Source organism: Calidris pugnax, unplaced genomic scaffold (genome assembly GCF_001431845.1).
Source record: "Calidris pugnax isolate Ruff unplaced genomic scaffold, ASM143184v1 scaffold103, whole genome shotgun sequence".
NCBI lineage: Eukaryota > Metazoa > Chordata > Aves > Charadriiformes > Scolopacidae > Calidris > Calidris pugnax.
The window spans coordinates 16,468,187-16,494,694 of NW_015090990.1; the positions used below are offsets into that span (position 1 = coordinate 16,468,187).

Here is a 26,508-nt window from a genome sequence, read left to right on the forward strand (position 1 = left end):
CATCCTCTTAGGGGTTATGTAGCCTTCCTTTCTCCTGTGGATGCCAGCAGCGTGGCCAAGATCCTTGTCTTTGGCTCCCTTTTGCAGCTCTGCTGTCCTGTGACCCATAAGTTGGAAATTTGCAGGCTCCTTGGTTTGAATGTGTTGTTTAGTGACATAGTTTATTCCCCTTGTTCGATTGCAGCTATGAACTAATGGTCACTAATGGAAAGTTAGGCATCCTTGTCTAGGTCTTAAAAACTATGTGCAAGAGCGTGAGTGGGTTTGAGTGGAGGGCAGAGAGGTATATTTGGCCTGTCAAACACTTGAGAGTTACATGGTCATACCTGATAGCTTTGTTTTAAAATGGAGGGCATCTTCATAAAGCACGTAAGCTGAAGTTGCTGTAAGATGAGGTTGCTATTAGAAGTCACTAGTGGAAGCTTAGCTTTCTGTAACACTTTGGCACTTCTTGATTGTACAAAACCATTCAATCTTGAGAAAAAAACAATGAAAAGTCTGATAATAACACAAATCCACAGGAGGAGAGAAACTATCAGAGGCAGAGCAGATGCACCTTGCGCTTGAAATGGCCTTGTGTGCATTTGGAACAGCAGTCACAGCTTTGAAAAGGCCAGAGTGAAGGAAGTGCCTGCAGGACACAGGCTGCAGAGGATGAGAAGGGTTTAATGTGCAGGGGGAGCAGCTGTCTCTTGTTGGTCTCGAACAGTGCAGTAAAATCAAAGGGGCTGTCAGGGCAGGCTGGAGTTCTCCCACAGTGCCTACCTGCCTGAAGCGTGCATCTTCTTTGAATCAGGGTGACCGTGTGTGGACCAGCTAGAACATAGATGCAGGGAAGGTGACTAGTAGCCTCTAAAAGCATGAGCCACCCTTCTGTTTGGCCAGCAAAGCAACTGTGAAATGGGAGGCAGGACAAAGGGGGCTGTTGGAGGGAGGCTTCCTCATGGAAGTCCATACACATATATGGATTTTGGCCATCCTCAGGGCAGAGTTCTTGTGTCATCTCCCTCTTGCACTATTCCATCTCCCAATGCAACATTTGAGTTGTAACCAAAAGGCTGTAATAACCACAGCTTGCTTATCGCGGGTTGTAATGCATTGAGAAATGGATAGGTGGTGATGGAATAGTCCTTTTACAGAAGTAAGAGGACTATTTTAAAGCAGATGCATGAAAATGCTCTCTCAGATTTACCTTGTCCTTCCCTGGAAAGTTTTTTTAGCAAATCTGGAGGTGTGAAGTGGTCTGTGCTCTTCAAAATTGTAGCTGGAAAATAGGTCACTGGAATCCTGCTTTGCATAAGGAAAATGAACATACTCTCCCTCCTCTACCTGCTTGCCGAGTGTCCCTCTTTGCTGCAGGCTCATAGAGTTGCAGTCAGCACAGTTGGTCGGGCTCTTTGTAAGAGTCCACACAGTCTTAGTCACTGGATCAGTGAACTGCTTCTCTTCTCCTCAGGAGTGCCCAGTGGACTGCAAAGCCTATAGACTGAATGAGCGTTTCTGTTTAGATCTTTCTTTTTTTTTTAAAAGCATCTTTTTGTTTTTGCCAATGTTTTGACATAATAGCCAAAACTAGTAAAATGTTTGGGCGAGTGGCCAGTGCTTGTTTTACTGAACAGCCTCAGAAACTGGAAATATCCGTGAACCTGAGGCTTTTTGAATGAAACAGTTGTGGTGCCAGATACAAAGAGAGCTGGGTAAAAACACGAGGCATGTTCAGGCTGCTTATAACTGCCTTCCCAAGAAGTGAGGAGCTCCCTCCCACCCATCTTGAGTAGCTCCGGGTGAGAGTGTTGGTTTTCCAGCCTGCATATAGGAAGAGAGCACTTACCCAGCTCAGCTCCTGCCTGCTTAGCTGGTGCCTCAACGTGCCTCTTTGGATTAAATGAAGTAACAGCCCAGGGAGGAGGAAACTCTAACAGCCTTGGATGCAGTGAAATTTATGATGAAATAAACTAAACTGATCCCGCTTGGTCAAGAAATTTGGTCGCACCTTGGCTGAAGGAGTGGGTTGAGGCGTAGGGAAACAGAATGGATGATGCCCCAGCTTCAGATGTGACAGTGGGCAACTCCAGGCTCTTGCAATGAGGAAGGGGGAAAATAAAGCTTCTGCGATGTGCAAAGGTGTCACCAGTCAGCTTTAGAGGGGTTGGGGGCTCTGAAAGCAGGAGTGTTGTTGGTAAGGAAGCTCCAAAGAAAGGCTTTGGAGGCAGGCAAGGAGGGAGGTGGGTGGTGACTCCTCATTTATTCTAATTCTGCTTGCTTTGGGAAAATTCCTCCAAACTGAAGTGGGATCACAAAAGGGTCCTCTAAGAGGATTTAAGGTTAGAAATATGGCTTACTGAAATAACTAACTCTTCCGCCTCTACTTGCTTGGGAGCCAAATCCTGGACAGAATTCCTTTTGCAAATAATTTTCCCTTTAACTTAAGCGAGAGGAAGACAAGCAGCTTTAATTCTCTGCCTGGTATCTAGTGAGACAGTCATGCTGCATTCATCGCTATGGTGTCTGCCCCATTGTGCACAGATTTTCAATTAGCAAGGGTTCTGGTTTTGGTTTTGGGGGGGATTTTTTGTTGTTTTTTTTCCCCATAGAAAACTCTCTCTTATTGCATGAAACCCTTTCATGCTGCCTGCTTGTTTTATTCTTGTGTGTAATGTGGCACAAGCAGCGTTCTGTTGTACTCACAGGAAAGAAGGCAGTCTGTAAGGGAAGTGCTTAATTTAATAAATTGCAGATTTTTGGTACATGGGATATTTGTTCCAACAGTGGGTTTTGCACTGCCCAAAATTTCAGTTTCAATTAACTTAATTGTATTCAATAGGCTGAATGAAAAGATCTTAAGTAGCATGTGAGTCAGGCTTTCAGAATGTGTGCTTGTAGGAGGCGGCTGCTGCCTGCTCAGCTGATGCACGGGAGTCCTGAGCCTTGGAAGCAAATGCAGGGATATACAGAATGTGCACGAGCTGTGTATCTTGCTCATTTTCCAGCATATTTCAGTACAAAGGTCTGACATGCATGTCATATAAATGGTAGCACTTTGTGGCTGCAGGTGGTCGGTCTTTCTCTGCCTCCTTTTCCCCATGCATCCACATTCAGCTCCACATGCACATCCTGTCTTCCCTCATAAAAAGAGATACTGTAATAAAAAAGAGGCTTTATTAAACTAATGCAATAAAGGCATTTTCTTTGAGGATTTAAACACTTCATTTTTAATAATAAAAATCAAATTGTCATTGTTGCACCCTGTATAAGTTTTATTCAAATCAGCCTCTAAATGCTTTGTGCCTAAGCAGCTCTCTCCTGAGATGTATGTATTTTAGCATTAGTTAAATGAGTTTAAGAATGAGACTCATGCTCTGGCTGTGGGCAGTGAATCTAGAGATCAGGAGATTTGTTTTAAAAGAGGGACTGATGTGATGCACTTAACTACGCTGAAGGGTACAGGGTGACAGCTGGTCTCTCATTCACACTGATGGAAAACCAGTCAAAGTCCTTTCAGTCCTGAAGTTCATATGAACTGACGTGAACGTGGCACTGCATGTTTTGCCCATTGAGATAGAAGAGTTGGTCAGGGAACAGGAGTTTTGCCTGATGGGAGCTGCGACAGGATGGATATGAAGGTGCTTGGTTTGGCTAACCACTCAAAAATTTCCACGATTATCTGAGAAGCAATTTAGCTCAGCAAAATTGGACTGGACACGTTGCCAGGATAAGCATTTCTAAGAGACTTCCAGCACTTCTGCCTCATATCCTAGCTGGAATTAGGAAGAGGTGCAAGGGAATGCAAACAAAGCAGTGAGCATTTGAAAATGAGTTTGAGTTCTAAGAAGCTTACAAGTGCTTCATATAGAGGTTGTTGTCGAGTGCTGTGTACTTAGAGGCAAAGAAAAGTATTTTTCGAATCATTGAATGTACGTTATTCAGCCCAGAGGACAATATTGACGGTGGTGCCTGGAGTAAATGTAGAGAAAGGCAAAAAGATGTCATGGTAAAAGCCTGCCTTGATGTGAGAAAAACAGAGCGGGTTGAGGAGCTTTATTTCCTGGAAGGGTTATGAGAAGTTGGTGCTTCTGCTGCAGAGCTCGCTGGGCTGACCTGCCTCCTCTAGCTTTCGATTGCAAGTAGCAAACAATTTTAAATATAAATGGTCGCTTTTAGCCTGGCAAAATCATGTTCATTGTTGTATGCTGAAGGTACAATTTCAGTGTAGTTCAGTAGGAACAAGTAGCTAATCAGGGGTTCCCTGAGTGCGGCCTTCTGGGCTAGAAATGAGGCCTTGCGTACTGAACTGGGATGCTGAGAGGGGACAGGTTTACATCCCTGATCTTTAAGATTCAGATGTTGAATTTGAATAAATCTCTACATTTTCTGATCCTGATAAGAGTTGCTTCTATATCTGATGGCGGGAAGCAGAAAAGCTTTTCTATTGAGTCTGTCAGTTGCAAGTGCTGGGCTGAAAGTACTTGGAGCTTTAAGTACTACAGGAGCAATATTTTTGTAGTTTTTCAGCGTTTTGTCTGTTGCTTTTGGCAATAGCTGAAGTACAGAGAGGCACAAATAAACCAAAAGTATGAAAAAAGTGTTTATGCTTTTTTAGTCCATATATATAATCTCCTTATGCAGAACATAAAAACTGAGGTTTAGCGCATTAGTTGGGTTTATTTAAGTTTTTGCCTTGGCCAGCGTTTCAATTGTCCAAAGCCTGTTTTGAACCTTTTTAACCTTAATGCCTGGTAGACACATTGCTTCGGTCTGTATGAGGGGGAGCAGAGCTCCCATCCAAGTCATCGGACCTGACGTGTGTGAGGTCCTGGCCTGTGCTTGTGAGTCTCCTGCTGCCTGATGGCCCTCATCCTCCTCTGTCTCCAGGACATTCGTGTCTGGGCTGTACTCCAGCATGACCTCCTCACTCCCATCCAGATTGCTTTTGAGAAGCTCTGGTTGCAAAACTGTCCTGCATTTGGTCACTGGTAGTGCAGTCTGCTGCCTCACTGAGATCTCATTTGCACCCTTTCAAGGCCTGAGGCAAAGCCCTTTCAGGAAGATGGCGGAACGGCCTTGCTCGCCTCCTGTGGCCTTTAGTCAAGCCTTTGCATTGACCTCGAAGGCTGGTCAGTTGGTCCTTCAGATGTAGGAGTCAGTTTGAAGAAGATTCACTCTATGTTGTACTGCATTGTCTTTCAGAAGTTGCTTAAAAAAAGATTTCTTGCCCATGAGGTTGGGGTTGTTTGTCCTGGAAATCCTGTAGATAATCAAAATAAAAGAAATGAGTTCACAAACAGGGTTTCATGGAATGAGTGCAAAGCAAACCCCCACAATAGCGACTTTGCTGGCTTGAAGGACTACATTTCAGCTAGTTTGAAAAAACACTGTCAAAATTAATCCTACCTTAAATAGATCCAATGACTTTTTTGTTTTGATTGGACATGTGCTCCTTTCTCCACCGCTGGCATTATTTTTTTAAAGTCAATTATGGATCCAGTGTGTAATTTTAAAAATGGTGCAAGTTCCAAGGGTGAACTAAACTGTGCTTGTGCAGAGTCCTCGTCTCGGGGTGAGCGCACACCTCGTTTGCGAGCACGGACTGTGCGAACATTAACCTTTTCTTCAGTTGCCTCTTCAGCAACTGGTTTTAAAATGATGCACAGGAGTGGAAAAGCAGAGGTATTATCAAGCTGCGTGTCCTAAAATGTATCCCGAGAGCTGTGTTCAGTGTAGAAGATCTATTTGGCTATTTAAAATCAGTTTGAGACTTTCTAGTCTCTGAAGATCTTTTAGGTTTGCAGAGTTGGTTACTCTGCAAACTGCCTATTTTTTTTTCTTTTTTTTTTTTTTTTTTTTAAATATGTGAGGTGTAAGTAAGTCGGAATGAGCTAATTTAGCCAATGGAATTTTATAACAAATGTACGAATGCTGCGGGTTTCCCTCCCTCAGCCCCTCCAGCAGAAACATAATTTGCAGAAATGAAAACAGTCCCTGGCTGGCTTTAGGGTTTTCTCAAAAATAGAAACAGTAGGGTTTGTCTGGCAGGGCCAGTTTCCTCACCACACACCTGGTGTATATCACTTTAAAAAATACATTATGCCTCATTAAATTACAATTAAATGAAATCATGATCATTTGTTTTTCTGGAAGGAAGATGTTTTGCATATTGAAAGCCTAATTTGTTGCAGGTGACAAAAAGGCTGAACAGATTATTTAATATCACTTTATTTTTTATATCGTTGCTCACTGGTTAGTTTGTGTATACTTCAGTAGCTCAGAATTATATTATTGTAAACGTTATTGCTCTCAAGATACTTTGTTTTATTGTCCTACCCTATCACACAGCTATCTAGCCACTGTTGTTTGCCAGCGTTGTTTATCTTCAGTTGCAGGAGGACATGAGATTTTTCCCTCTGAGTCAGTTTTCTTATTATCTGTCCTGCTGTTTACACGGTTCCTGAGCTGCCAAAGCACTTGGAGGAGCTGCAGAAAAACCCTCTTTGCAACCAGGTTTTCTACCTGGGGACCTGGGGCTGGGCACGGGGGACCAGGGCTCGGTGAAGGGCTGCCTCTGTTGGGGAGCTGGGGGAAGGAGCTGGTCCCTCTCCCTTGGTGATGGAGCGGTGGCACAAATATTGTTGTGTCCCTGTAGTAGAGATGAGACCCTCATAGAAGCTCAAAGTACAGGCTGGAGTTCACAACCACGGAATCTGCCCCATGATAAGCTGTTTCTCGTGACGGAGCAGAGCCTCCAAGCACAAGAGCTGGTATCTCAGGCAGTGAGATACCTCTTAGTGCTGTGACCAAGCCACTTATACCTATAAGCCTCTGATTTACATAGGGAGTCAGTGACTGCACTGAAAAGTAATTGCTGGCATGCTTTCACATGTGTTTCTGCTCTCCATTTTTGAAATTGGGCCATAAATTTAGACAGGCTAAGATGGAGGGGAGAAAAAGCTGTCTTAGAGTCAGCTTCAGTAGCTTTCAGGTACCTTTCTTTCAACTTAAACCATTAATTTTTGAAGTTGATCTTTTCTTGAAAAAAATGAAGTTATGTATCCTTTAAAAGACCAAGGAAATTAAGAATTTAGAGAATCTGTGGAACTGATACTTCCTTTATTCACTGCATTTGGAGAATTTTCCACTGACTTTAAGGGAAAATTATAATAGGGACTTGCTGTATCGATCTTGGGATCATTTAAGTCATGGCTTCGAGCTTCTGTAATGTCCTTTAATCTCTCTCAGCCTGTGAGCCTGGCAAGCTTTGGAAAGCTTTTCAAAATGTCCCTGGCTTCCCTCAAGGGGTAGTAAACCCTGAGAGAGAAGCCAAGTATGAGCATGCAGTTGTGTTGACATCACAGAGAATACCAGAGGGCAGTCCAGGGCCAGCCCAGCACTGCACCTTCCTCAAACTTCTTCCCAGTGTAGACCTTTTTCAACAGCTGGCTTCTCTGATCCCACTTCTGACAGGAGGGTCCCACCATGGCTCCATTCCCAGCTCTGGTCTTTCTGGTAACTACTCTGATAATTGCAGGAAAATGTAGTTGGGAATCTCTTAGCTTGATTATGTAGATGAGGAGCTGAAAAGACGGAGCTGTGTGCAGCCTGCCTTCAGGTTGTGTGTGGTGCTTGTTTTGAGCACTTCTGGTGTAAGCGCTGCTGAAGTAGAGCTTTCACCAATGTGTTTTAACGTAGGTGTGTAACAGCAGATAAATGCAGGTACAGATACATCATTTGCTGGTCTGTTGGTTTTGTCAGGGAGTCTGGTAAATAAGACCAATATATACTAAAAATGATGGCATTTAATTAATTGGCCAACTGTAGTGGCGGCGGCAAGGCTTTTTGGGTGAGACTCTCTTGATATGGAAGAAAATAAACCAAGACTAAATATTTCAGGGGTTTTACTATGTAGTTGTTTTGTAGTAATACTTTTCCTAGAGGACAGCAGTAAGCCCTGGCTGTGCTGAGGAGGCAGCTCGCCTCCGTCGCGGCTGGAAACTAACTGCAAAACGCCCGTGTCGGCAGCGACCGCGGAACCGTGCCTGGGGCACGGCGGGGTCCGGGGCTGCTCCTCTGACAGCAGTAGGTCAGGGAGAGCCCTGGGAGCTCCAGCTGGGATTTCACGTGGCTCCTGTGGCCGGCATTCCTGGCAGCAGTGCTGCAGGGAGCCTTTGGGTCGTGGCAGGCGGGGAGCGGGCCGGGAATAACGTGCCTCCGACCCCCATTTCTTGTGGTACGTTAGAGGGGCAGAAAGGATCCCTCTCTGCTTTTTCACACACCAGTACATTTAAATGTCTATGGTTCCGGAAATTGCTCTCCCTGCTTTTTGAAGTGAAATACCCATTTTGATGCCTCGGGTGCAAGGGGTGCCTGGGGGAAGCTGGTGGCACACGCTGTGTCCCGCTAGTTTCTGTAGGCCCCCATCCAGGCTTGTGTGTTGTGCCTTTAACTTCTAAATAACCAGTGGAACTGTTGAGCGCATATAGTTATGCATAAATTTAATCCCATCATTACATTTAAGCCTCTTTTAATGACATTTTTATCTCTCTCTTTTTTTTTTTTTTTTTGAAGTGTTGTGCTGGTTACTTCCTGGAATAATGGGTTTTGTAAAAACTACGTGAATATGGTGTTCATTCATGGTTGCAATGTAAAGCCTGTGGTATTTTAAAATGAGACATGAAAGAACGGGTTAAATCCCTAAAGCTAGATTCTAAGGCTTTATTATTGCTCCATTTTTCTCCTCTCAGAAATGTCTGCCCAAACCAAAATGAACGGACTATAACATCAAAACCCAGCCAAACATTTTTCTTTATAAACCTCCTGCACTATTTAAATGTCGAAACTAAATTTACCAACCTTAGCAGATTTGTCAAAGATGAACAGGATTGCCAAGTGTTCCCAACTTCAAGTATGGAGAGAGAGAGAGAGATATCGAGAGGGATCTAACAGCTCCTAAAATATTTGCAGCAAGCACCTGGTGGTAACTGCAATTTCTTCTACCCAATGCACCTACCTTCCTATCCAGCATCTCCATACTCAGAAGCTTATTACAGTGCCAGAATAGGACAGTCCCAAAATAAACCCCAGCCCCCAGAAGACAAACACTTTCCTACAACATATCTCCTCTGGGAGAGCCCATGAAATTCTGATGTAGGATCTCAGTATTGCAACCCAGCTGGTTACACTAAACAAATTAAAAAAAAAAAAAGAAAAACCAACCCATGCCTGGGCTTTTTTTTTTTTTTTAATTTTTTTGCACCAGGGCTTGTTGTCAGAGATCCTGCGTAAAGAAGAAGACCCTAGGACAGCTTCACAGTCTCTTCTGGTAAACCTAAGGGCAATGCAGAATTTCCTCAACTTGCCTGACTCGGAGCGGGATCGTATCTATCAGGACGAGAGAGAGAGGAGTATGAACCCCAACGTGAGCATGGTGTCTTCAGCTGCCAGCAGCCCAAGCTCCTCCAGAACCCCCCAGGTAAGATGCGATCCCCTGTTCCCCGTTTGTTGTGTGGATTAGTCCAGGGAAGGAGCTCCTGTCCACCCTGCCCCTGCCTATTTCTCCCCTCGCCCAGATGAGTTGTGGAAATCTTTTTACAAGGTTTTGGAGTGGCTGTTAAGAGATGTTTAGTGGATTTCAGGAAGATATTGTGATGATGATTCTAGCTTTAATCAATACTAAAAATACAGAAAACCATGTAACACTGGTGCTTGAAAGAGTACAGGTGGGCATTACATACAGGCTGTTGATATATCTCCACTAAACGACTGTTATAGAATATATTATAAAAAGACAGTGGACATAACTTTTTGTCTGTGTCCATTACATCCTGCAGAACACAGAGGAAGTTTCTGGGCTTGTGCAGAGGTTCATGTATGTTGCAATAAAAAGTGTGTAATGAACAGAGGTCAACAGTGAATTAGACAGACATTGCTAGAAATTAGCGTGCTCCGTATCATGCATAGGAAATCACAGTCCTTGAGCTAGAGGTTTACATGAGTAATTATTTGTTTCTGAAGTACAGAAAGTAGAGATGAGCAGGATACTGGGAAGGAAGAAGATGCCTTACAGCTCCAAAGCAGCTGTCATCTCATTGACTTAACTTCACGTGTTTATTAACGTGCTGTTGCCACCCACTTCCCTGGTAGGTTGTTCTTTTGCACTAAGAAAGAGCATCCACATACTACACCGTGATAGTCATCCTCCCTTTTTATCAGGCTGCTTGCAGTCCCAGACATATACTCTGAAAAAGCGAGGGTTCTTTGCACAGAGGTGATGATTAACTCCTGTTGTGACATTTGCCTAACTTGAGTTTGAAATTTCTAAGTGTGCAGACATGATGGGTCAGTTCTAGCACTTCTCTTGATCTTTAGTATAAAAATGGGTCCATATAACCCTCCTGCTGTGGTGCTTTCACAATCATTTAGTCTGCAAAGCGTCGGGCTGTGTTAGCTGTGCTTATAATAGTATTACTGAGCACTTCTAATACCGAATTCTGTGGCCACAGTTACTAAAAATAAGTAAGCATTGAAGGGGAGGAGAGTACTTTTATGTGCAAACTGATCATCCTTAAGGAAGGTATGTTGATTTTGTAGAAACTGTTGAGCTTGTTCAGTTTAACCCTGACGTTTGTGTGCATTTCACCACAATACATGATGTAAAGAGCTGTTTTCGCTGAAAACATATCCTGCCAACCCAAATTTGATGCTGAAATTTTATTACATGGGAAACTCATTATACAACTCCTACCTTTTTTAGTTACCTGTTAGTGAAAATGAAATTATAAAGGGAACTATTTTAATGTTTTGGGAGTGTATCATTTTACGCATTTATATTTATTCATAAAAGAATTAGCTTATTGCTACTTTTATTTATTGCAATAGATTTCACAACTAAAACCAAATAACAGAAGGAAATAGAGAGGTTAGATGCAATCTAGTGAGAATAAAAATTGGATCTGTTGCCCCATCTCATTCCTGTGTCAAAATATGACATTTTCGCTGTGTTCTAGCTGCAGCTAGAACGCAATTTAAAATAATGGAAATTTTGCCTGCCTTTTTGAGACTAAGCGTTGCTAGAAAACCATACTCTATAAGGATAAAGCCTTATTTTGGCTTGAAAACTCCAGTAGAATATTGTGAGGTTTTTAATCAGCAAAAGCAACACACAAAGGTTTGTGTACCCAGTACTCGCCTTGCGCCCGCCGGATAACATGTCCCAGCCCTCAGAGGGCCAGCACCAGTCAGCACAGGTGCTGTTTTGACAACTTGGACACCTCTGCAAATGAGGCTGCTTCCCAGCTCCCAGGCAGGCAGCACGGCTACTGCGCTTCCCCATATGCCCGGTATTAGTCCTGACGAGACAAATGCCATCCTGGCGTGCGGCGCAGCGATGCCCGGCAGCGTTGCCTCCCCAGGCAGGTAGGTTACCTGCCCTGGAGCGGGGTGCTTTGGGATGGCAGCGGTAGGAGCTGTACCATCCTGCCGGGCATCGCGTTTCGGTGCCGGAGAAGTTGATGGAATGGCATTTGGAAACGTGGTTTCCATAGATACTGATCTCCTGCGGCAATACTTCTGGGAAGGACGCGTGAGTGCAGTGGGTAGGAGGAGAGCTCTGGCAGATGATACCTGTGGAGGTGCCGGGGCAGTTGTGCAGGCAGGTGTAAGGGCACGCAGAATAACCCGGATCGGTTCTCTGAGCTGGCCCCTTGCCCACCTCACGGGTGTCCCGTGCTCGGGACCTACCCCAAGGTGAGAAGGGCAGATTGACACGGCAGACGGGTGTGAGAGCTGTGGGGAAGAGGTTCTGAGCTCCTAGGGGTTATTGTGTGCACGTGGAAGACCAGCAGTGACAGCTGGGTTTGAATGCTCTGGCACTGTGGTTACAAACACTTCTTTTTCTTTTTTTCCCACTCTTTACAACGAGACATTTCAGTAATGGCAAACTTCTTGTTAATATCAAGACCAGTTTTGAATCTAGGCCTCTAACATAAAATACTTTATTTTAGTCGCTGTGATATTCTGGTTTGGTACTTGCCCTACCTATTTTGGTGATTAAATGAAGAAACAGCACAGGTTTCAGGGTGTGTAGGGCAGGCTCATTTCTGACGTGCGGCCGTGGAGCTAGCAGTGTAGGAGACCCATACAGAATGGAGCTGTATTTTAAATCTTTCTCTGACATACTAATTTTGTTCTTCCCAGGATCTCAGGCCTCCATGACGGCCTTTGAGGCCATGGTGACCTCAGCTGCTGCGTTAGCCAAAGGCTCCAGAGACTGAGAAGGGTTGCTTTTTTTTTTATACCCTTCAAAGCACTGCAAGGCTTTTGGTAAAATTAAGCTCCATTAAATGAACCCTGACAGATTTGGACAGTCCTCTGCCTTCCCATGATCTCTTTGTTATTTTCTTATGTTTCCCACAATTGCTGTAACTCTCATCTAACTCTGAACATTGAGTTTTGGAGCCTGGTGTCTCTGTCAGTCCGTCCGTCGGGCTGTATCCCACACATGTCCATTGCCCGTGGATGGTGGTGGGCATAGCAGTGGCCTCCCAGGGCCTGGTCTGCCCCAGCTCCCGTCCAGCTGCCCCTGTCTGAATGCCGGGGGCTAATCTAGGCAGGAGGAGGAAAATCTTAGGGTCTTTCTACAAGGGTCCTGCCCCACAAGCCCAGAGGAGTGCCTGCTGAGCTTGGAGGTAGGAAAGGGAGAAGATAGATATTGGTTAAAGCTTTATCTGGAAGCGGTAGGAAGAGTGATTAGTCTAGATTGTTGTCTTGATTGGATTTTGGCTCTGTTATTAACGTGGCCTTTGGTACAAAACAGATGTTAGGGAGAGGAAGGTTTGGAGGACAGCAGCAAAACAGAAGGAGAAGTTCAGAAGGTTTGGTTTTGCCTAGTTAACCTTCTCATTAACAAATAGGCATTTGGGCATGTCTGCCTAGTTAAAAATTAACCTTAGATGTACTCTAGCAGGGCTTCAACTCTGGCACAAAAACAGGAGCCAGCTGAAAAAGTTTGTAATTGGGCCAAATATCTGAATGTCACCAGGGTTTATAGGAGGTTTGGATCTGTTGGGAAGTGTGAGCTTTGCCACCTAGGTTGTTTTGTTTCCTAAGACCTTTACATCTCAAGAGAAAACAGAGGTTTTATATCAGTAACCTGCATATTACCCTTTAAAGGTATAAAATTACCAGGGATCAGCCCTGGTATCGCTTCTCTTTATGCTCAGGAAGGCAAATGAGAAGTGTCTCTCCAATGGCTGCTGGTGCCAGGAGCCCCCAGCGAGCATCGCACCACCCGCGCTCCCTCGCCTGCCAGTACGTTCTGGGCACTGCCACGGCCCAGGGGCTTTAAAATAAAAGTCTTGTAGCAGCCTGCTGAACTGTATTGATAGAAGCCTTGTAGGGGTAGTACAGCCCGGGGAAAGTACTGGCAGCATCCGTTATTGTCCTTCATTTGTCACAGAAGCTGATGGGAAATCATTCAATTAAAAGGAGTGCAGCGGAATACACAAAATCTCAATATGAGTTTAGGAGAATGAGGGCAGCACATCAAAGGCATGCCAAAGCCCAGCTTTATGAAATGATTTTTTTTTTTTTTTTTTTTTTTTCCACTGATTTCCTAGGTGAAATTAGGTGACTGTCTGGCTAGCATAATGATGATAAAGCTGGGAAACCATACATACTCAAATGACATACGTATAGTTTTAATAAAGGATGAGGGAGACTTGAGGGAGTGCATTAAATTGAGTAATAATTTATTATTTAGAGACCTCTACCCATTTACTCATTTTTTCTGGGAGAATTGGCTCTTCCTCCAAGGTGTGGGCCACTGTTAGAGAGGGGGGAGAAGGCAGAGGCTGGTGCCTCTGCCGCAGTAGCTATCTGGCAAAGCCAACTTCAGCGCCTGCCTGCCGCCGAGCGCCCCGGCTACCTATCCTGTTGTTGAGCTGCTCAATAAACATGCTGGGAGAGGGAGAGGGGGAGAGTTGACAGGGCCTTGCATGTCCTATAGGAATGCACTGCAATTATTTCCAATCACAATTAACCTGATTAGAATAATGGACAGGAAGTGTCCCTCTGTAGCTAATGCAGTTTGGCATCAGCTGACTGAAATCCTTTGATAATTTCTGCACAGATGGCTGGGCTGAAAGCAGCACTTTTTTAATTATTATTTTCATGGTCTCTTGGTAGGCCAAAACCTCGACACCAACAACAGACCTCCCCATTAAGGCGGACGGCGCCAACGTCAACATCACAGCTGCCATTTATGACGAGATCCAACAGGAGATGAAAAGGGCCAAGGTATCTCAAGCTCTGTTTGCCAAAGTGGCTGCCAATAAAAGTCAGGTGAGTGGTAGAGGGGATTTCGTTATTGTGGGGCTTTTTGGGGTTTTGTTTTTAAAGCAAACTCTGAGGTTGGAACTAGACCCATCTCCTCCTCCCACCAATAAAAATACATCTGTTCCTACAATAATAATAATCTTCATCTCTGGGGAACCTGTTGTGTTTTTGGCTTTTGCCTGCTTAAGTGGTTTCCTTTTCCCTTTTAAAATAGGCTGAGGAAAGGATGAGCTCACAGCCAAGCTTTTTCTCCCCTTTTGTACAAACACGCATGTCTTTTCCCACTTGTGGTATATAACTTACACCTCTGCTAGTGGGACAAGGACCTTTCAAAGTGGTGGTATCCTTCTCATTTGGCAGGTAAAGCAATTGTTTTCTTAAGTGATTAACTGAGGGAAGGCAATGGGAAACCACATATTAGGCAGGTGTTTCCTTTTTTTTTCGCATGTTGTATGTGCTGCATGCGGTATTGCCATGTGAATAATTCACATCAGATCCAATCATTTTTACAAAAAGGCATGAGAGGCCACTGCAGTGAGTTCTCCTGGATTAATTTCCACCTTGGGTTTAAAAAATACATGGGGGGAAACCTAGGTCGGGGTGAAATTCTTGAAGAGGATCCATTAATTTAAAAATTTCATCCAACTCTTTAAAAAAATATAATGCACCAGAAGGGATTTTGTTGAAAGGAGGACAGACAGAATTTTTTGTGGGAAGGGCAGCAAGTAGATTGGAGACCGTTAGAAGGAATTGTTTATTCGGTGAAAAGGGCTGCTTATGATCTTGGATGAAATTACTCGGTGGTGCTAGAAGAGTGCATCAGCATGCACACAAAAACGTACAAATGTGTCTGTGACAATGAGACAGTGGGATAGAAGTACTAGATGCATGCACTCTGCAGAATATATACTTTCTTTTCCTCTGTGTAGGGAAACAACGTTGTAGTCATAAAAGTAGATGTAAAATAAGAGGTTGAAAGGCATATAAACAAAGCATCAAAGGCTATCAAAGCACCTGGGAGAGCCTTGTCCTTGTTACAGGTATTTGTTCCCTGACACACGAAGGTCTGATTCATTTTCCCTTCCTCATTTAATCATTAATTTTCTTTGCCTTTTGCTTTCTCTTGTCAGGGTACAGGGGTTACAGTCTGCAACCCCTCTGCCCCCCAACAAAATCCCAGGCACAGTATGAAATACATAAAAGGAAAATACCATGGAACCCTCTTAAACTGTTAAATGCATAAAAATCTCATGTACCACATGGCAAAATATAATGAGAACTGGAGCTGTTAAACGAATAAAGCTGTTAAAAGCATAATGCCACTTGGCACAACTACTGTGCATTTAACGGTTTTCCACTGTGTAATAAATGACATATGTGGTAAACGTGCAGTAAATATAAAAACTGCACAATTGATTTTGCAAACGTGCCCCTTATTCTTTACTCCATGCAGATATCAAAGTTCCACCCAGAATCCGGACTGGACAGCTTTTAATAAGGAGTGTTTAACACAGACTGAATGCCAGCCTCTCTGAGGTTTGGCTTAAAATTGCCAGCAAGCTTCCTGTCATTATACCCAGAGGCTTCTTGAAATAGAGAGGGACTGAACCACCCAACAATAATTTGGGTGGCTCACCAGCTTCGGTCTGTGCCAGCTTGAGTGCACTTCTCTGGCAGCGCTGCACACCAGCACCAAAACAAAAATAAGCCCCATAGTCTTTCACGTGGAAAAAGAGCAGGGCAGATTTTGAAAGCCAGATGCAAAAGGTTAAAGAACAGGATCCACAAATGTTCTTGTTTAAAGCAAAGTTACTGCACATAAAGGTTTTGTTTCTTCAGCAGCAGCGAATAAAGAAGTGTTTCTCAGGCTGATGTTTCTTTTGTTTCACAGCCCTGCCAAAGCAATACTGGCTCCCTGGGATGACCCAGCATTCGCCATGCTGAGATGTCATAGCGCTCTGCTGGAGCATGAAAGTGGTTTATGGGGGCACTGGAAGGCAGGGACAGAGAAGCCGTAGCCAAGAGCCATAGCGGTCCGGGGCCTCCCTCTGCCCCAAAGCCCACCTGCGTGCCTGCCCCCCAGCCTGGCTTGGTGTGCCTGTGGTGTCCCACTGCTGGCTGGGGTGCCCTGTGGCCAGGAGGAATGCCAAAAGTGAGGACACAGCTGCTTGTGTAGGGGAGAGCCACTGGGGTGGCTGGCGTGTTGCCTTACATCTAGCTTGTCTGAAAACGAGCGGTGGGGCTTTCCCAGTGCTTTGTGCAGGCCAGTTGTGCCAGTCATGGGCATTTTGGTGAAGATGCTGCTGATTTCAGCAACTGAGTGACGTGGTGGGAAGTGCTCATTGAAAGCTGCCCATGTTTGCAGAAGAGAGAGTTTGAAAGAGGGGGAAAAAAGAGCTAGTCTGAGGGTTTGCTTGGACTCTCCGCCAAGGTTCGTTCACTTGCTGTTCTCCACAGGCCTGTCTTGCATTGCATTGGCTTCCCCTATTATTCCCTCACCCCAGACTACTGAGAGGCTTCCAGTTTGCTAACAAGGCATGTGTTATGTTGGGCGCTGCTGTTCTGTCAACAGCAATCCACGGTGCTGTGAGATCTTCACAGTTTTAGCAGCCAGTGAATCTCCGACAGGGCTGTTTTGACATTTTATACGCAGGGCTGTATGTCATGTACCCAAGAGAGCATCCAGAGCCAATGGAGGCCTCATTTCGTCTTCTGTCTTCATGCAGGAAGAGTGGTACCCACTGAGAGCAGTTATTACAAGTGGCATCATCTACTGGTGGAGTTAATTGACCTCTAATTTAACAAGTAGCCATCTTTATTCTTAAGTCATGGCAGAGTCTCAGTTCCACAGCTAAAGGGAGGAGCAGCTGCTAGAAACGGAGGTTACAAATCACAGAGCTCACAAGTCAACATAAATGCAAGGAACAGGGCCTCAAGGAGGTACCAAGGTAATATGGTGAGACTTCTTTAAAGGAGTCCACCTCCATAAAGATCTCAAGCCGTGCATTTTAGACATTGACTTATTTATCAGTTATTTACCTTAATATGCACTTTATTCCTTGCAACTTATATCTAGACATTTTTAGTCTTGTTTGTGAAGTGCTGTGCATCCCTTTGTATTTTTGAAGGCAGCAGGAGCTGAGGGGCTTCGTGCTCTCCATACAGCCTCCAAAGCTGTCATCGTGTTTCGGTTGCCAGCTGTTAGTGATGTACCCACTGGACAGCATGCTTCTCTGGGGATGCTGCCTGCTAGTGCCCTTTGTCCTTAAAATGACTAAACCTGGGTCCTCTATTATCATGGTGGGAGTGTTTCTGAGTGTGGCCAGAACACCAGGATTTGGATTCCAATCTGTGCTTTTGGCTGTCCTGGTTATATTTAATTCATGAGGAGATAGGTTTCCAGTGTGCCTTTTCAGAGAGGTTCAGGTGGCCTGTGTGTCTCCAGAGCTGGGCAGTGGGACAGGCAGAGACTTTGACCTTGGTTTGCTGCAGGTTTGGACTGTTGGTCATGAAAACTGGCTTCTGCAACTGCTCTATAGTACAACTTAAAAAAGGAAAACCATTTCCCCCATGACCATGTGCCAACACTTCTGTAATACTGTGCAGCAGCATCACCCCTCTGACCTCTGCCAGTGAGAGTCCTAGCAGAGGCTGTGCTGTGCTCAGCGGACATTTTTTTCCTAGTCTATGCAAAATGAGTTTAGGAACATAGTTCTGTTCGTAATGAACAGTCACTATCAAAATAAATAGTGGGCATAACTGGCTGGAGCACTTGTTGATAGTTTGAGGGAGGTCAAAGTTTATATGGACATGGAGACTGAACTTCCCACAGTTCTAGGACAAGAGACTCTCCTGAATCAGGCTGGGGCAGTGTGAGGAAGTGGGGTACATGCTGCTGGGGGATCTGCCCCAGGCAGGGCAGATGGAAGGTTTTGACTATGACCAGTCCAGTGAGAACAAAAAGTAAACTCTTGAAACTGAAATTCTTCCTCAAGGGACTGGAATTTGTTCCAGTTGCACCACGGTAAAGCAAGAAAGACCCCGTGGAGCAACATTTGAAAAAAATTTTAAGCTGGCAAAGTTCAGTCTCTGGTTTGTATCTTTGCCCTGTTTAAAAATGAACAAACAAAAAATAAACTTGACCAGGGGTTGGAGTCTGGGGGCAGAAAAGCCCTTAGTTGAAGCCCTTCAGGTTAAGAAAAACACAGGCCTACGTATGGAAATCACTATGACAGTTCCTCACCTTTCCTTTGACTTGTCCTTTTCTTGAGATCTCTGCCTCATTGTCAAGATTGTCTGGAAGCCTGTTCTCTGGCGGGTGGTAGCCCCACAGTAGAAGCCCATGCTGGAAGGGACTCAGCACCACCATCACCAGCCCATGTCCTCACCTCCTGTCCATGTCCGAGAAGAAGGTTACAAGTACTGTGAGAGGGATAAGCAGCATCCCTCTGAGGCGGGGTTAGCTCTAGAAACCCTTTATTTTGTCCTTCCCTCTCTCTCCTTCCTAATTTATATTCCTTTGTATTCATTTCATATGATGGGATGCCTCCTCTCTCCCCTTTTAGCTTATAATAGGTATTTTCTGTGCCCTTAAACTAATTAGCTTCCAGTGAAGATGAACAACAGCTAGGAGAAACAGCTGGTGGTGAAGATGTGTAGCGTATATAGTGTGTGCATATAGGACACTTCTTAGTGCTGTAGCATCTTGGTGTTTATGATGCTGAGAATCTCTACAGCTGATATTTTAATGTCCTTGTTACACATGGAGGAAATACAGGAAGACATTTATCTCCTTGACAGAACTTAAAACTTCTTTGAAGTACCTTTGGACATTAGCTTCTTTTTCACAGACTTCTATATGCAGCCGCAGTGTGACCCCCATCCAGGACAGCATCTGCTGGAGTGCCTTCAGCCTCTCAGCAGCTGAGTGAAGCAGGGGTGGTTGTGGAGCTGGGGCTTTGCTCAGGAAGTCCTTGGCAGACCTGGGAGCTGATGGCAGGCTGCTTGCCCTAACCACAAGCCCACACTTCCTCTCCAGCGTGGGGAGAGGCTATTTTGAACTTGGCACGCTGGAAATATCCTCAGTGCACAGCATCCTTCCCTCTGAGGCCAAGAGCTGTAAGCAGACTTGGTGTTCCCGTGGATCTAAGATACGTCAGGGCTCATGTACCTCATTCATTTTTTTGTGTTGTTTCATGTTTTATAAGGCTAATGAGAAACTGGCCCTCATGAAAGTGCTCTGCGTTTGGCCTTGAATTTTTGCGGGAGGGAAAATACTGAGTGTTTCAGAAAAACCAGGCTATTGAGTGATTAACCTTGAACTGTATCAAAATGCTCCAAGTAAAGCTTCTCAGGTTCAGTCCCCCTCCCCCGGCCCTCATCAAGAATTCATTGAAGCCATGACAGAACTCTCCATTACAGTTAGTCTTTTATCCATTTCAGCTTTCTTGATTAGGTTATCTTGAATCATTAGGGGGTTTATTTATTTTAATAGACACTTATTGGATTCATGGAAAGAGAGTTTGGCGACTAAGGAACAAGAGCTGAATATTATCTGGCTCATTTCGCACTGCAGAGTCCCAAACTGAGTGGAGGGAAGAGAGGCTGAGGAAGTTTGTCCAGAGGACTCCTGTGATCCCATGTAGAAAGCGAGCTTTCTCTGGGGAATGTAGCATTTCTTTCCTAATCTTCCAAGACTTGCGTCGATCATCGCTGCTTTTTTTTTTTTCCTTTTGTCACATATGTTGACATTTTCTGCACTGATGATGTGGGTGAGGAAATGGCCTTTTACATTTATTTTTGAGATTTATTCCTGAATCACTCTTACTAAAAGCTCCTCATTTGCCTACTCATGCTTTCACTGGAGACCCTAGAAAATGTCAGTACAGAAAACTAGCAGTATTATTATTATTACTACTACTATTATTATTATTTTCAATTTAAGTGCAGGGAAGCACAAGGTCAGTTTCAGTTGCAGCTTTATCCAGGCTCGAAGTGCCTGATGGTCCAGCCTGAGCAGAAGGGCTCCTGTGACTAAGTCACCGTGAGCACCCAACTGCCACCTCCTGCAGTGGCTTTCAGTAGAGGTGCTGCTCGAAGCAGCACTGGCCTGTAGCCCCAGCATAACTGAGCCTGAGCTCTTCCCACGTGCTTTCTTGTCCTTAATCAAAAATGTGGTCCTTGGCTGACTGCAAGTCAGCAGATCTGCAGGAGGCAGTTACGGGGGGTCAGGATGCTTGTGCCATACCTTCACTGAGCACTGGAAAACCTGACCTTGTTGTAGTCTGGTGCCTCTGGCTGCCCGAGCAGTCTCCCTTGCTCCAGGGTAAGTCTGGTAAAAGTGAAAGGGTCAAGCTGCTAAAAAGGGCTCAGGGATAAGCGACAGAGAATATGGCTGGCGATGGCTGCACCAGCTAACTGTCCCCAGGGGGGTTTGAGTGCGCCAAGGCTGATGCTTTGGTGTAGTAAGCACGCTGTTTCTTTAACAGCATAAAAGCACAATGGGAATGGCTGGCTTCCTGCAGATTTTTGTTGTTGTTTGCTTAGCTATGTGGAAATGTATTTGATTAGGAGACAGAGAGAGAGGTTAAAAATAGGACATTAATATGATATTATTTGTTTTATCAAATAAAATGCTTAGAAAATGTTTATCTTGTCTCATGAGAACAACAAAAATAGAGGCCAGCACTTCTCTGCAGCTCTCTTTAATGAGCTAAATTGGGCTGCATTGTCGATGCCTCTAGAAGTTTTGGGGTGAAATGAAGGAAGTTCTAAGCAGAATTCCTTGTAACCACAAGCACTGGGTGTGCCTGACTGTAGAGCCAAAAGCATCCTTTAATTGTGCTGGTTTTCCTCCTCTTATTTTTAATGGAAGACATTCCCACTTGAGAACCTTAGAAGCTGACATGAAGGGCTGGGTTCTGCCACCCATATTGACACTGGCGTGTATCAGACTCTCCTGGTGACTCGGTGGCAGGCAAGGGGGCTGTTTGTGCAGTGGAGCGAGACTCGCGATGTGCCGGGGCGGCAGGATCAGGAACACAGCGTATTGCAGATCTGGGGAAGGATGTGGTGTTTGTTAGATTTTCAGAACGCGTTCACAGAAGTTGGATTTAACTTGCAATGCAGTGAGCTCAGATGTTGTAGATGAGCGGGGGAAAAGGTGGTGAGATAGCGTCTCCTTCTTCACTTTTTCTTCTTCATGCCAATAAATGTAGCTATAGATGAAAATTCACTGTGAATGGCTGTAGCTCCAAGAATTTCTGTATGTTAGCATTTCTTAAATGAAATCATTCTCCTGGAAAGCTCTGTGTAACATACACAGACCCAAAGAAATAAATAAAAGAAAATAAAAAAAATTGCAACCAAAAAACCCCAAGTTGAGATTTTTAACAGAAAAGGGAGATTTGCGTATTAATAATTCATGAGTTCTCATTGAACATGCACGAAGAAACGGTGCTATTCAATAGAGAATACTGTCATCTGTCACTGTTTTATTTGACATTTACACTTTTTTTTTTTTTTTGCCTGGTACTGCAAAACTTTCTTGGATGGCGTGCTAAGATTATTTAAATAAATAATTAAAAAAATCTGATGCAGACTTTTCATCTGTGCATGGGGAAGGCGGTTACTTGTAATCATAAAGAATGTGTGAGTAAGCTGCAGCACTGTGTTTTCTCACGTATTATCCAAAGCTATCACCTAATAAGCATCCCCGTAGATAGCTAGATAAGGTCTTGAATGGATGGACAAGAGAAAGAATTCTCGAATAAATAAAAGGAAGGATGGGAAAAGAGCAATGAAAGGATGGATTTGATGCAGATAAGTGTACACATGCACACAGTGGGTACATGTGTGTATGTGTGGGGGTGAGCGCATGATGGCTGTTGTGAAGAAAGCTGCCACAAATATATTGCCGTTGCAATGCAAAAATAAATATTTATAAATGGCGTTGGGGGAGATCCAGTCCCGCACAACGTGAGAGAAGACAGGGCATTTAGCACAATGACAATTCAGAGTTAGGCGCACCTTGCAATTTCTTGCTAATATTAGGCTCATGAAAATCTTTCTGCTCTGTAGGTTAGTTATTATTTATAAAAATCACAGAACCAGCTGATACATTCATAAGCTAATTATTGTAGCAGCTGGGTACACATGGTGCAATATGTCTGAGGCTGTGAAGTATCACAGATTTCTTGGGGCCTGCTGTGGTGGGGGTGTGCTGTTGAAGGCTAGATCCCTTAATCTGATCAGCCAAGCAAATACTTTGTGGGGAAACTGGATTAATATCTCTCTAAATACCACGGATGTGCTTCACCTTCAGAACCAGGCTCCTTTAAACGTGCCATTAGCTTATGTCCTTTGGGGAATGGAGAAGTTCTCAGGTGTCCTCAGGATGGCAGGGTCTTTGCCTGGTGCCTCCCTTTGCCAGAAATTAATTTGGTTTGCTCGTGTCTGCACACATGGTCACACTGCAGTCTAATCTTTTCCCTAATAGCTCCAAGGTCAGGACCTCGCATGTTGCCAGGCAAATTGAGCGCTATCCTTCTTAAAGACTAATGGCAGCGAGTGCCTAGTCCATAATGAGGCCTGTAGTGTTGCTCTAAGTGATTGTAATGAGTGCTGATTATAACGGGACAGATAAATCAAAATGCAGCAGTTGCCATCGGGCTAGCCGACCCAACTTTGGGAAGGGGAGGTGGCCTGGCTGAGCTGTCCCCACAGCCCTCGGGAGAGCCCCAGGAGCCTTCATCCCCCGGGCCTGCCCCGCATGGGGCTCCGGCTCCACCGGCTGCGGGGTTTTGTGTGTATTTTCTGTCAAACGATGGGGCTTCATGCTGCAGCATCCCTCGGGAGGTGTTAAACATACCTGCTTGAAACATTCGAAAGAGTTCACTTGGAGCCTTATTCAGATCACTGAAAACAGAGAGAAGTGGGGGCTTATTTTTTCCACAGATGGTTTATTTTCCGTTTCAAAAATTATTTTCTTTGTATGGAGGAACCCCTGAGAAAACACGCTGGAGCTGGGAGATTTTCTTCCTGTCTTCTCTGTAAAAGAGAGAAAGTTTGGGGGGATTTCTGAGCAGAGGGAAGGGAAAGAGGAGAACTGAGGGCAAGGGATGTGGCCACACTACATTAAAATGCAGACATCACCTGGCTGAGAGATTACCCCAATACCAGCCAAAATACTTTGAAAATATAATACAGATTATTTTTTTTCCCTAAGTAAATGATTAGATATCTTGTTTTCATCCTTGCCCCCCCCCCCTCCCCAGCCCTCCTAGTTTATTGCAAGAAAAGATCAGGTCTGCACAAATGTGGCCTCTCACTTGTAAAAACAAGGCAGTGTTGTGTTACAGATTAGTTTATAAATCCCTGGTGGCTTCACAGTTCAGTGCCTACAGCTGCTGCAGATGGGCCTGGGTTTTTGTCTCTTCGCTGTGCTGCAGCCGGCAGTTGAAGGAGAAAATGGAATGATCAGGTTATTAACATGTAGGCCGTGAGGAAGAGGCTGCACAATGAGAACAGCTGGTGTTGCTGTCTTGGCTGATGCAGCGGAGATAATCAAATCTTGCCTTTTTTGGGGGGGTGAAGGCAGAAGACACAGTGGAGAGTAAGACAAACAACGGCTTATGATATTATATATGGGGTTTAGAGCGCACGGTAGAAGTTGTCAATGGCTTACAAGTTGTTACACAAAAAAGCAATACCAAAAAGCCCCCACGTGGGCCGGTAATGAACCTGGCTGTTCAGCTTGCTCCAGTCGCTGCTTGGAAAAATAGGGTTTTGGCTACTTCTCGTACCCAACATTTTTAACATTGATCAAGCTATCTCCTAGGTATTGTAAGGTGCCTGTCAAAATGGTGTCAGAATGCTGAGTTGTAGCTCGAAAATGATGGGTTATAAAGCTACTAGGTAAAATATTTTGACAGGAGTCAGTAAGGCGCGTTGACAGCATCCTCAGCATTGTCTTCCTGTACTCTGTCATTTGCATTGCGTCTCCTCTGTGCAGGCACAGGGGGGGAGTAGTTGTCCCCAGCCCCAAGTGGGGCCGGCTGCTGGCAGGCAGGACGGGGCTGGCTGTGTGTCCCCCACCAGCAGCTGCAGCAACAGCCACCATCCCTGGTTAGCCTCCTGGGGACACCAGGTCACCTCCCCCCTCAACGTGCTCAGTGCACGAGGGGCTCTCCTCACCTGAACAGCTATCGCCGTTGTGCTCTCGGGTGGGCTTTGTGTTTGAGAGTGGTGTCCTCTTCCTGAAGCCCTTTGCTTTCCCTGCCTGGGGTCCAAGCTCTCAGCCCCTGTGAAGAGGTCCTGCAGGATTTCCTGCAGTGGTTCCTTGTTGAAGGCATTTTGAAACTAACCTTGGAACAATACAGCAGGAATAAAATCTACTGTTATTATGATCTGTAGTTGGGTTTAGAATAACCTCCACCTAGTATCTTGATCTCTCTAGTAACTTCTGCAGGACCCTGTTTGCTGCTTTCCTACTAAATACTAGAGGGTTCACTTTCTGTGAGGTTGCATCTTCTAAGTGGCCATTTGATTATTTACAGTTGTCAAATTTTAGTGGGGTTCTGAGCTGGGAGAGGTCTTTACTTGGTGGTATCTTCTCATAAACATTTTCAGTAGTGGTTGAATTTCTGGTCCTGCAGCTGTAACCCCATAGCATGAGGGTTGTTAGCAAGTCTCAGGGGTTATGTCTCCTTTCCTCTTGCTTGGATGAAGAAATAAAGGGACTCTGAAAGGGAAGTGCAGATGCACCTTTATTTCAACTCTGGTTTTCTATGTTACATATTTATATCTGCGCATTTTTAACATGGTATGATTTTGACAGGGGGGAAGATGCTGTGCTTTCTGGTTCCTATAAAGCACTGCTGGTTGTGTCTGTTTCTCCAACTTGCAGGAAACAGAATACATCAAGGATTTGTTGGGACCAAAGGGCGGCTGAGGGCAGGAGGTGTTCTGTGTGAGATGAGACCAGCAAAACTTGCAGCACAGAGCTTTAGGTCTAGCTGATCTTGCACTCACATCTGGTTCCTCGGTGCTCAGTGAATTAACTGTGCTGACCCCCCCGTTGCAGGGCTGGCTGTGTGAGCTGCTTCGCTGGAAAGAAAACCCAAGTCCGGAAAACCGCACCCTTTGGGAGAACCTCTGCACCATTCGCCGCTTCCTGAACCTTCCCCAACATGAGAGGGACGTGATCTACGAGGAAGAGTCCCGACATCACCACAGTGAGCGTATGCAGCATGTTGTCCAGCTCACTCCTGAGCCCGTGCAGGTCAGAGCACTAACTTCCTTCTCAGGGCGTCCGGGGGGCAGAGGGAGAGGAGGTGGGAACAACTGTCAGAGGTAGAGACAAGCAACTGGTTCCAGCTTCCTTCTGCTTTGCAGGCTGGGACACACCAGTTTGCATCTGTCTGTAGGGCCACATGTAAGCTACAGCTCTCAAGTTCAAAGCTCACTGTGTGTATGTTGCAGCACGTGCGTGAGTGTGTGCAGGTTTGTGTTGGTGGTTGAAGAGATGGGATGTGCCAGTCCCTGCCACTGATAACAGCAAGGTCAGTAGTGGTGATGTTATAGAGCCCCCCCGGTGTCAGTAGTTGCGTTGTGGCTGCTGACTTTTAGAGGAGTAAAAATGTGTTCCTCAGCAACGGCAAGAAGTGTGCAGTTATTTAGGAAGCAGAACAGGAGTGGGGGCTTGGTCACTTGCTCCTTCTCACAGAACCTGAGCACCCCTGATAACCACTCTCAAGCAGTGGCCAACGGGCAGCTGCAGCCATACATTTACTTTTGTTTGAAGGAGGATTCATGAAAAGTAGGAGGGTAGGAGAGGAAGTTTGTCCATGCATGGGTAACACAGAGGTTTTGAAGAATGTAACACGGAGAAGTGGGTTTTATATATTCATGGAAACTTTTAACAGTACTGCTAAAATGACCATGGCCATGCAGGGAGCAGGCCTTCATTTTACAGCTTCCTCAGGATTGTTTTGCTCTTCTCTACAACCGTTGTGACTAGTATGAATTTTTGGTTTGTGCACCTTTGTTCTATCCTTGTCTCAGATCTTAATAGAATGAGAAATAAATAGATGCAAATATGTGTAGGGAAAATGAAGTGAAAATACTACAAGATTTGTCATCTTTGCAGTTCCAGCTTCAGTCAGAAGGGAAAATTGGCCTTCT

General features: G+C 44.9%; 1 protein-coding gene across 1 annotated transcript in view; it reads left to right on the forward strand.

The window, feature by feature from the left end:
• Nucleotides 1–26,508, forward strand: part of SATB2 (SATB homeobox 2) — a 113,630-nt gene that overhangs the window by 62,688 nt on the left and 24,434 nt on the right. The window contains exons 6-8 of the mRNA XM_014954075.1: nucleotides 9,251–9,463; nucleotides 14,176–14,331; nucleotides 25,409–25,606. Of these exons, the coding sequence (XP_014809561.1) occupies nucleotides 9,251–9,463; nucleotides 14,176–14,331; nucleotides 25,409–25,606 (567 nt within the window). The remainder of the gene's footprint in view (nucleotides 1–9,250; nucleotides 9,464–14,175; nucleotides 14,332–25,408; nucleotides 25,607–26,508) is intronic.